General features: G+C 45.6%; 1 protein-coding gene across 1 annotated transcript; it reads right to left on the reverse strand.

Moving 5' to 3' along the window:
* Positions 1–635: 635 nt before the first annotated feature.
* Positions 636–6,075, reverse strand: LOC104984308 (antigen WC1.1-like; the record flags this gene model as incomplete). Its single annotated transcript, XM_010833989.1, has 2 exons — positions 5,961–6,075; positions 636–956 (listed from the first exon to the last, which is right to left on the reverse strand). Coding segments are annotated over exons 1-2 (394 nt in total), but the record flags the coding sequence as incomplete, so codon positions are not given.
* Between the last annotated feature and the right edge of the window lie 5,994 nt (positions 6,076–12,069).

Below are 12,069 nucleotides of genomic sequence, written 5' to 3' on the forward strand. Positions count from 1 at the left end.
TCAAGACTGCATTTTCCTGCTCCCTCAACATCCCTGCAAATGTGATGTGAGCTCCCCACTCTGTTGATCAGGTGCACCAGTGTGATGAGATTGTTTTCTGCCACAAGTCCCACTTTGGCTTCCTCTGACTGTGACCTAGAGACATTTAAATGCACCAGTGAAATCCCTTCACACCTTTTCCTTGTGTAACTGCACCCTGACCCCTAGTATGGTCACTTGTCCGAGGGTCTTCACATGCCATTTGGGGTCAGGATTGCTTGGTTGAGCATTTTCTATTGTCACATCCTCCACATACCAACATGGAGCAGAGTGACTCTTTTAGACCCTATGAGTATGATAAACCTTGTTGCCCACAACTCTTCTGTGACCCCCCCCCACCATGTTGCCACACCCTAGTGACCATTACATCAAAGAAAACAGAATAATTACCATGATGAGACTACGTCACAGAAGTCGAACCCAGAAGCTGTATCTGTATGAAACTTTTGACCTCACCTCTCTGTCTCCTATGACACATCACAAAGATCCTTTATCCAAGTATGCTCTAAAGGCTGTATCCATAATCTCAGTCATTCTGGTAATAAGACAGAGGCTTTTCCTGCTAGAGATCCCCACACAGACCAGACAGGACTTACCTGAGCAGACTACTCCAGCATCATCGTCATGGGAATAGCTATCATTACGATAGTCTTTAATATTAGAATGCTCACAGTCACTGACAGTTGACTCTGTCCCTTCACAGGAAGTATACAAAAGCCAAATGGGGCCAAGTCCTGGCCCAAAATAAGCCCCTCCAGGAAAACCAATGGCAGCTCCACACCCCAGCTGTCTGCACACGACAGATGCATCCTTCAATCTCCACCTGTGAACATACACTGTGCCCCATTCTCCTTGGTGCTTCACTTCCACTCTCCCCTCACAGCGATGGGCTCCATCCTTCAACCTCAGCTCCAGAGCTGCAAGAGAGACACAGACACAGGACACAGGAGAGATTTTAGGAGACCATGTAGTGGTGTATGTTTAAAATGTAAGCTCTCTGAGGAGTAAAAGAGTGCATGGGATATAGTTTCTTGACCTCTGTGGTATAAACATTCCCACCGTGGCTAACTCTAAGCTCCCGATGTGCCATCATTGAATGTGGGGCAGGAAGGGATGCACCAGGTGTTTCTCATGAGCCTGTAGAACCAGCTCCAGGGACACCACCGAGGACAGGCCTTCAGGGACTCTGGATGCTGCCCTCCCTGTAGATGTGCCCAAGGCTACTAGGGCCCAGCTTCCCCATCAGTTACAGCTCGTGGCCCCAGATCCAGGGAGGAATCATCCCTCTCCTTCCCTGTCCATAAGGAGCATCTCATCCAGCTCAGGAACTGAGGGCTGGGGTAACAGGCTCTGAAATGTCCTGGCTATTCCTGCCACCTGGTGTTCATGTCCTTGTGTAATCCTCACTCGAGTGTACCTAGTAACACGCATCTAACAAGTGGAATTTGACAAAAGTGATCAAATGTCACTTTAGCGATTAAGTTTTAAGATGACTCTGGTTTCTGCATTAAAAAGGAGTTCATTTGTAGGAACATTATAGATAGAGACATTACTAGTGTTCAACAACATTTAAAATTCTCTTTTTATGAGCATGTGGAAATAGTAATACTTCCTTGCCTATTTGAAGTTAAGCATAACCATGTGATCTGGCTCATTCAACAAAGTGGCAGAACAAATGATGTCACTTCCACATAGAAACATTTAAGAGCCAGTATATTTTTCTACCACAGTGAATACTGCAGCCTTGTATCATAGTGGGATATAATACAATGGTGGAGAATCCAACAACTTGAGTGCTTGAAGAATTACGATAGCAGAAGTCCTGCCAAAGTGAACAGAACATGTTATATTAGGATAAATTTTGTTTTTGTTTTTTTTACTGCACCATACCTAGCTTACTTTTACTAAAATGGAAAATAACAGCAGAAAATTGACAGAAAGAAAAATACTAAGATAAAGACTAGGTATATAAAATTGAGAACACCTGTACTAACATCTAAAACCCCAAGAACAAAAAGAGATGTCAGGGTAGAGTAGACTGAAGCCTTAGATTTACCGAAAGAAAAAAATAAAATTGCCAATCTAAAATTCTACACTCAAAACCATTCTCTCAAAGAATAAAGACCTCAAATGTGCCATTACCAAAATGCTGATGTAGGAGACAGCAGCCTCCATCCTATGAAAAAAGACCAAACTTAGACAGCAATCAGTAACAAAAACAGCTCCAGAAGATCTGAGTACCCTAAGAAGTTTGACCATGGCAAGATACTATCATTTTGGAGGCATCATTACATCCTCCAAACCAGAATTACTCAGTGTCAAGGGTGCCAGGAAAGTTCCTCTCACCAGGAGGGTAAGAGCAGGCTGAGTAACCAGTGTCCCTAGCCTTTGGGGGCACCATATGAAAGTCCTGCTTCAGGTTCACTTCACGCAGACCTGCAAAGCTGAGCCAGTCTTATAGAGATGGCTAGGCATAAGAAAGAAGAGCAAAGGACCAATAGCAACCACATGACAGGAGAAATCACAGTTCACAGTGACGTGCTCTGCAGACAGATGCAGCAGATTTTACCCCTGAAAGAATTAATAACAGCACAGATGATGGTTTCTGGTAGTCAGTCATGTATGGATGTGAGAGCTGGACGGTAAATAAGGCTGAGCCCTGAAGAATCGATGCTTTCAAACTGTGGTGCTAGAGAAGACTCGAGAGTTCTTTGGACAGGGAGGAGATAGAACCAGTCAATCCTAAAGGAAATCCACCCTGAATATTTATTGAAAAGACTGATGCTGGAGCTGAAGCTCCAATCTTTGGCCACCTGGTGCAAAGAACTAACTCTTTGGAAAAGACCCTGATGCTGGGAAAGACTGAAGGACAAGGAGAAGAGCAGCACAGGATCAGATGTTAGATAGCATCACCAACTCAATGGACATGAGTTTGAGCAATGAGCCATTGTTGGCCTTGGCTTTTGCTGCCTTCCTAGGCCTTCCCACAACCTGTGCACCTGCAACCATCAACTCCCCAACAGAGGCACCTGCAACAGGCCCCCAAAGCCAAATGTGTGCACACCATTGGCTCTGGCCACCACCATCGCTGGTCATGACCCTAGGCTCTGGAACCAGAGGCACTGCTGAGAACACTAACTACCATTCCAGTGACAGCAGACCCCTTGCAACACTTGCCAAACACCACACAGTTGTCAATGCTGTGGACATCAGCAGCCTGAGCCAAACAGCCTCATGCCCTCCCAGACCCAGTGCCACCTTATGCCTCTGCACTTGGCACCCTGCAGAACATTCCAGTGTGCCACTACCCAGAAGTGAAAGGCTTTCTCTACTGAATCAGGACATAGAGTCTGGCAGAGGTGACAGCTTTTTTAAATGTGCAGACATCTACAAGAAAATAAGACATCAAGAAGAATCTGGGGGAAAAAAATCCCACCAAAGGAATACAGTAAACCTCTTGTAACCAGCTCAAATTAATGGAGATCCAAGAATTGCCTGACAAAGAATTCAAAATAATACTTCAAAAGATGCTCAGAGAGTTACAAGAGAATTCAAATATTTATTGATAACAGGAAAATAATACAAATAAAATAAGAGCAAGAAAGACATATACTATTTTTTAAAAAAGGAACTAACCAGATATTTTGAAGCTGAATAATAAATGAATGTGTTTTCCAGGTGACGCTAGTGGTAAAGAACCCGTCTGCCAGTGCAGGAGATGTAAGAGACTCAGGTTCTATCCCTGGGTCTGGAAGATCCCCTGGAGGAGTACATAGCAACCCACTCCAGTATTCTTGCCTGGTGAATCCCATGGACAAAAGACCCTGGTGGGCTACAGTCCATGGGCTTACAAAGAGTCACACATGATGGAGTTGATTTAGCATGAACACAATACAATGAGTAAACTGAAGAATTCACTTCAGAGATTCAACAACAAACTTGACCAAGGAAAAGAAAAAAAAAAAAGAACCAAAAAGTTAGAAGAAAGATCAGTTGAATAGAGGAACAAAAAGAGAATGAAAAGAATATAGAAAGCAGTGGGAACTATGCACACCATAAAAAGAAACAATGTATTGAATGGAGTCACAGGAGAAAAGAAATAATGGCTGAGGACTTGGTGAAGTGGATAAGAAGACGCCTGCCAATGCAGGGGACATGAGTTCAATCCCTGGTCCAGGAAGACTCCACATGCCGCAGAGCAACTAAGCTGGTGTGCCACAGCTGCTGAAACCTGTGCACCTAGAGCCTGTGCTCTGCACCAAGAGAAGCCACCATGATGAGAAGTCTGTGCACTGCAGTGAGGAGCAGCCCCTGCTTACCACAGCTAGAGAAAGCCCACATGCAGCAAGGAGACCTAGCAAAGAAAGAAAGAAAGAAAGACTGAGAATTTCCAAAACCTGGGGGAAATCTGGACATGTAAGTTCAAGAAGCTAATAAGTAACCCCAAAATTTCAATTCAAAACAACCTTCTCCAAGACGCACAGAGTAAACCATCCAAAAGCAAAGACAAAGAGAGAATTCTAAATGTCTAAAGAGAAGAAAAATATCCTGTCACCCAAGAGGACTCCCGTAAGGAGATTGGCATATTTGTCCAAAGAAACCTTGCAGACCATGAAGAAGGATTGATAACATACTCCACTCTCACTCAGGGGAAAGCAGCTCCCAGGGAGGGACAGGAGAGGGCACGAGAGAAAGTGCTCCCTACAGAGTCACAGCAGATCCTGGGAGGGAAAAGGACCATCCCAGGCTCCCAGCACATCAGAAAATGAGTCACCGGGACTGGGGCAGGGACTTGGGAACTTAGACACCTGAGGCTATGCATCAACTGATCTCTACAGACAAGCGGTCCCCTCTCCTGGATGCAGGCTTCTCTGCTCCCTAATGACACCTGGTGGGAACAGGCAAGGCCAGCAGACAGAACCTCTCACAGAGCCCAGTGCTGGGCAGACACGTCAACAAGCAGAGGGGAGCCTGGGGGATGGGAGCCGGAGAGGGGCAGGCAGGTGCACAATTATCTCTGATCCAGTTACAAGGAGTGGCCGTGACACCCAGCCCTGTGGACACCCTGTGTGCTTCACAGGCCAATGGACTCAGTCCATGCTCAGCAGCCCCATTCCTCTCATGCAGACAGGCTCCATCCCCCTTACACACACAGCCTCACACACTCCCACATACACACACATATTCTCACACAAATACACACAATCTCCCATGCTACTCAAACACTCCTCACACACCCTTACTCACCCTCACATACTCCTCACACACACTCACTCACCCTCACATACTCCTCACACACCCTCATACACCACTCACACACTCCTCACATACTCCACACACACACATACACACTCTTCACACCCTGACACACACAAATACATAAACTCCTCACACACATACACCCTCACACACTCCTCACACATTCACACACATATACTCCTCATACCCTCACACACACACACCCTCACACACTCCTCACCTGCACACATACACACACACACACAAACACAAGCACAGAGCCTACAGGAGCACAGACACAGGAAACATGGGGACCCAGGGGCAGTGCTCACATACCAGGCACGTGGAGCGGGTGGGAACAGCCCAGAGTCCCAGCTGGGGTTAGTCGCTGGAACTTGCACACACTGGGAGCCACTGGGACCCTAGAAGCTCCCTGAGGACAAGGGAGACAGCGGAGGAGACTCAGGCTGACCCAGCTCGGTCCAGACCAAACCTCACTGCTCTGTAAAATCTGCCGCTATGACCAGTGGACCCCCCACAGGAGACGGACCAGTATTCTCAGCCACAGTGCTTCCTTTTTGGTGAAAAACACTAAGACTGCAGCTCCACAACTCCACACACCTTTCCCTTCATCAAGGCATCTACTCCCTGCTGTGGATCCAGGACAGAGGGGCAGCTCTTACCTTGACCACCCACCACGGTGCCGAGGAGGAGGACACAGAGTCCCCGCAGGGAGAGGTGTCTGCCCAGAGCCATCCTGACCCCACGTCCTCAAGGTCACAGTCCCAACTACAGGATCAGCCTGTGAGGAGGCGTCAGGGTGCCGACCGGGGTTTATATAGACCACCCCTTACACCCTCCCTCCTGAGAGCCAATAGCAACACCTTTCACCATTTCAGGCATTATCGGAGGCTGCATCTGCCACTTTCTTCAGCTCAGACACCAATGAGCTTCTGCATCTTCAACATCTCCTTATATGAGCAACACGGTCCTTTGACCTCCTGCTTCCGTGGTCCTGAGAGCCGGGCCCCATAATCAGGGCTGGCGTAGAAAACTATGAGTACCTTTCCTTCCTCTGATCACCCTGGCCGATCCCCAAGGACTGTGAGATTTTGCAGAGTCGGGTTGTGGAATCGATTGGCCCACGGGGAATAACTCTAGTGGAATCAAGCACTGATCTTCCCAGTACTGAGCTCAGGGCGGAAGCCAAGTACTAGAAGAAGGTTTGAAATACAAGAATATTTGTCAGGCCAGAAGAAAATGAGGACAAGGATTGCAGGAATTCACAGGTGACCATGTAGAGGGTGAGGTGGAAACCATTAAGTTGAGGGGATGAGTCTGAAGGTCTTTCTTCTCTTCTCAGACTGATCTGGAGACTGGATCCTGGAGAAGGTGTATTTATGCTCAGTTGTGTCCTACTCTTTGTGACCCCTGGGATGTAACCCCCCAGGCTCCTCTGTCCATAGGCTTTCCCAAGCAAGAATACTAGAGTGGGTTGCCATTTCCTTCTCGAGGGGTTCCTCTAGACCCAAGGATCAAATCCATGTCTCCTGTGTCTCCTGCATTGACAGGGAGGTTCTTTATTGCTGAACCACCTGGGAAGCCCTATAAGGGATTTTCACACATGCTAAATCCCTTTCCCTTTATTGCATTTCATTTTATGTGAAATACCCCTTTCACCTAGTCAACAAATGATGCTTCAGGAGAGAAAGAGATTGCTGTTACAGGAAACAAAGAGAAAGTAGTAGTCATCATTCAACCCTAGCCCTCCAAAATAGGAGTGGGGATCTCTAGAAGAAAATATATAGCTTAGAAAGATTAACATTTTCTAAACTTCACGATTTCCCCCTTTGGAAAGGGAGAGTTTGGTTTGATAGGATTCAGAACCCACCTGTATTATTAGCTATAACTAAAGAAGATGAAAAATATTATTTAAGGGAACTGCCCCCAGAGAGAAGGATAAATAGAAAGTATTCTGCTGCACTGTGGCTGCAGGCAAGGGGCAAAGAAGAGGCAAATGAAGCAAAAAAGAGAAGAGGGTTCATTCATTCTGAGTTCAAGAGGAAAGTTGGCGGCAGGAATGGAATTCCAGGTGGACTGAGGGCACAGAGCCAAGCAGGAGGGACTGATGTCCAGTGTGGCCATTGCTGCCTTGTTGTGTCCAACTGATCAGAGAAGCCCCCAGATGCTCTCCAGAGCGTAGCCCAGGGATGTGTATAGAGACAGAGAAGGGCAGTAAGGATGCAAGACAGAGCTCCCCCATCGAAAGTCAAGGTCACTAACATACTGCCCTCATTCCTCACACTCGCTCAGGCTCAAGATTCCCATGATACACCTTCTGGTCCACACAAACCCACCGTGAGGCCCCCTCACCCTGACTCATCATTTCAGCACAAACTTGGGAAGGACCCACCTGTGACACAAATGCCCCAGAGTCCCCACCAGAGCTCAGAGATGGCGTCACACCCTTCCCCGCCCACACCTGAAGGTCTTAATGAAGCCAACACGGAGGGAAGCTGTGGACCAGTCCACAGGCCTGTCACATGCCCCACTGGAAGGACCCCTCATCCGGTCAGCAGACACAGCTTCTCTGTCCTAACATACCCATCCTTCCTACTTGAGACTCAGGTAAATGAAAAGGGAGAAAAGTCAATTGAACACATGCTTTTCTCCCTCTAAATATGTTAATATTAACCTGTTATTTTATAACACTTACTTGTCCTGTGTTCCTCTGACTTCCAAGCCCCCATCTGTACATGAACCCCATCTCCTTCTGGATGCTTAGCACAGTAGTGATAATAACCGATTATAAATGTCAGAACCAGAATATAAACTCAGGTGCTAGGGTAGGAACAGGATCTGCTCAGTCACTAGAGTCGATGCTCTACTCCCCCTGGGACCCAGAGTCACCATTCCTTACCCAGTTATGGACTCTGCAGCATCACCGGAAACCACCAGACAAACACCTAGAACACAGGACGTGCTTCCTGGAGTCCAGTCATTCCTCCCACAGGATGACACAGGGATGCATTTAGTGAACCAGGTACACGTGGTCTCACCTCAGGATTGAGACCTCGTAGGTAACATACTGTTAGGGACTCCATACCCCATTATAAGGATGGAGTGGGCTGGAAGGAGGGGTTAACCCAGGCCTGGCAGGCTGGGCCCAGGCAGCACCCTCTACCCCAGAGCTGGGGATGCAGGGTCAGCATGGACCAACTCACCCTCTGATGAAGATTCGTCTTCTCTGACACATAAGGAAATCTCAGTGTCCCATCTTATCCAAGATTTGAAGGAGGGAAGCTTTAGGGAGGACACTAACCCAGCTGTGTCCATATGAACTTCAGGGGTCAGGAGAACAGGCTCAGGAACCAGTCTGCCTGGCCTGACTCAGAGCTCAGCCACATACCATGTGTGTGACCTTGAACAGGGTCCTTACATTCTCTGTATAGTGGCTTTGTCTGTAAAAGAAGAGTTATACTTGTGTATAGATGACAGAGTTTTGGTTAGAATTAAATGAGTTGGCATTAGTAAGAGATATAACTAGTCAACAGTAGTACATCATCTTGGTGGAGAAACAATATTAGGGCCCCTCTCTCTATCCCATCCCAGGAATCCCAGGGCTCTAGAACAGGAATTCAATTCTGTTACCTGGAGCCTTGACTGGAGCTGTCAGAACTCTCCCAGGAACCACATGCTGTGACAGTGATTGGGGCCAGAGTTGTGAGTCTTCCACACATTGCCCTTTCTCTCTGTGCCCCAGACAGAGGTTCTACTGCTCATGAACCTCGACCTTACCAACTGTGAACCTCATGAATTAAGTTGTTTACTTGCTAATTTTACTTTATAAATGGACTTGGTAAATGTTCTGTGTCTAATTCACCTCCTTATCCCCAATGCCTGCTAAGAGACACCTAAATGGTGTCTCTTGTATACCTGAATGAATGGATGTCAGCCAGATATTTTGCACAAATCATTTCAATCAAAATAAATCTTTTGAGATATAATTTAACTTGATGTGAGGACTTAACAGCACAATGCAAGTTGTGTCAATTGTTGTAATGATATTTCAATATGATTAAATGATATAAGCTATGTATGGTTCACTTCTACACTTTTCTGCAATGCATGCAGTCAATTGCAATACCAGAAACAAGGCTGGCCCCATTCCAAGAGCAGTGCTGAGAGAGCCAGTTGTAAACATGTATAAATGCTGCATCTTTGTATATCTGAAGATAAAGAAGACAGACCTCAGCACACTGACAGGTGAACACCATGAAGCCTCCTGGTCTGGTCTTAATCAGATATGGCCATGTGGTCCAGATGTTTATATACTTATCTTTTGGCATGTTTTCAATTCAAACCACACATAACTGTAACAGGAAGAAATTCTGTTATAAAAAAAGTTAGTTTAACAGCTTCTATATTGAATTACAAGTGCAGAAGTAAAGAGTAGGAAGAATCCTGTTCTTTAACTTAGACTGCTTATTTCATCTTATGGATTGTAAAGCAATACAATATGTACCATTATTATACCCAAATCACTATGAAAATATGGAGGTTTCAGAGGTTAAGTAATCTCTTTGCTGGGAAAATTAATAATTAAATATCCTTGGTAGAGGGACATTTTCAGGACCAATCAGAGTGACTAATATACAAAATATTTTTGGATTAAAAAATAACTATACAACTTTAAAAGGAAACAATTAATTGATTTGTTACACCAAAGTTTTGGAGACCCACCTCACCATCTGTGTTCCTTGTATGAATGAGACCAAGGTTGGTAAAGGCTTCTTTACTAAAGACCACTTCATCACAAGGGCATGTGATGAGCTTGGGCATGAGCTGGCTGAGGTCCAGCCCATCCTCTCTCTTCAGCCCTTTACAGTCTATAACCAGCAACATCTAACAGAGAGCATAGCACTGAATTGACCTCATTCATTCCTCCATAGTGCAGCTTCAGATATCTAGAGACCAGAGCGATCAAAGCTACTAAATCAAAGACAAGCAGATTCTAAATGGAAAGTGTGCAGACCAAAGACACTTCCCCACTGCTGTTGGGAAGTAAGAAACCCTCCCACCCCAGACACCATCTGGGGGAGGAGAGACAAGAAGATGTCTCCTTAAATACAGGAAAACCAGTCTCAGCAGGGAGCTTCAACTAGAGTTGACAAGATAATTATTACCATAAACCCGAGCTAACTTGGGGGACAAATTTTAAATGGGAGAGTCTGTGTTAATTTTGTGGAACTTTCAATCCATGCAAACACCACTTGCTACTGCACAAGATGAAATCAGTTATAAAAATAGTGAATATTACATTTATGCATATTTGAATTCTAGAGGACACATTTTCAAGCCCACTACAGAAAGAAAATACGTATATCTTTCCCTGTTTTTAGATGCACAGAGTTGTCACCTCCATGAACTCTTTCTAATTCTTGCAGCTCAAAATTACTGCTGTGTCTCTTCAACCTGTAAAAACTTTCTTATTGTCTCTAAAATGGAGGTTTCTTGAGAGCAAGTATTGTGTCTTGTTCTTCAATGTCTCTATAAGGTCAAGTAAAGACATAGAGAAGGAGTATAACAAACATTGGATAAGAAATGAATGCATGAACAAATGCTGAAAATCACTATGCAGTTGGTGATACTGAGTGGGGAAGGGAGGTGGGGGCAAAATCTGACTAATCCCCCTCGGCACAGACTGAGGTGGAGTGAGGAGTCAGAGACACACCAGCCAAAGGATCCAAATAGAAAATGCCTTCAAGCCCACTCCGGGAGGGTCAGATTACATTCAATCTCTGCACAAAGCTGTACCTCAGAAGCTCCTCCAAGGTGAGAAAAAACTGACAGCACTGCTCTCAGGAGTTCTACTGAAGGATGTGGATAGACAGTAATACTTGTCAAATAGCTGTATTTCTACTCCCCGGTGACTCATTCTGGCCAATGAAACATGGGTGGTGTCACCTGTGTCACTTCTGAGTGGAGGCATGAAATGCCCAAATGTGACTCTCTAGTCTCTCTCTTTTTCCTGCCCCAGAGGCTGCATGTTCCAGATGGTGCATGTGCAAGAGCCTCACTGACCACAAACATCTGTAGGTTGTGATGAGTGTGTGTGTCTGTATATGAGTGTGTGTGTATGTGTGCATTTGTGTCTGTGTGTGTGTATTTATATATGTGTGTATTTGTGAGATTTGGGGGTCACTTTATCCAGCAGCAGAGCAGAGTCTCTTCTGAAGGATATAAAGGAGAAAGAAGACTTGAAAAGAAGATAGAATCTGTCACATGAAGCAGGTACTTTCCTGGATCTCCCCTTCCTTCCGTGTCTTCATCCCAAGCTGTTCCGTCTCACCTTGTTTCCTCTGTTGGGCTTGGTTGTTTCTCAGTCACCATTTCTGATTGACCAACAACTAGATGTAAGTCCAGTCCAAGAGCACCGACCCCTGGTACATCTCCTGTTCCCTTTACATCACTCTGTGCTGACAGTCAGGCTCAGTTTCCCGAATTTGTCTCTTAGCATCTTGACCTTCATCCTTAAACAGCTCTTCTTTCCTCTGAATTAGTCAGTTCATCATCTTTGATCCTGTTTTTAGCTTCCACCAATCCTGTACTAATGAAAAGGCAACATGTACTTTCTAAGCCCCCTAAGTCTTTTCTTGATTTTCTGAACAAATTTGATTCCTGGATTTAGTGTTCCATGCACTTAACAACGGAGAAGGCAATGGCACCCCACTCCTGTACTCTTGCCTGGAAAATCCCATGGACGGAGGAGCCTGGTAGGCTGCAGTCCAT

This window comes from Bison bison, unplaced genomic scaffold (genome assembly GCF_000754665.1).
Source record: "Bison bison bison isolate TAMUID 2011002044 unplaced genomic scaffold, Bison_UMD1.0 scf7180017845373, whole genome shotgun sequence".
Lineage (NCBI taxonomy): Eukaryota > Metazoa > Chordata > Mammalia > Artiodactyla > Bovidae > Bison > Bison bison.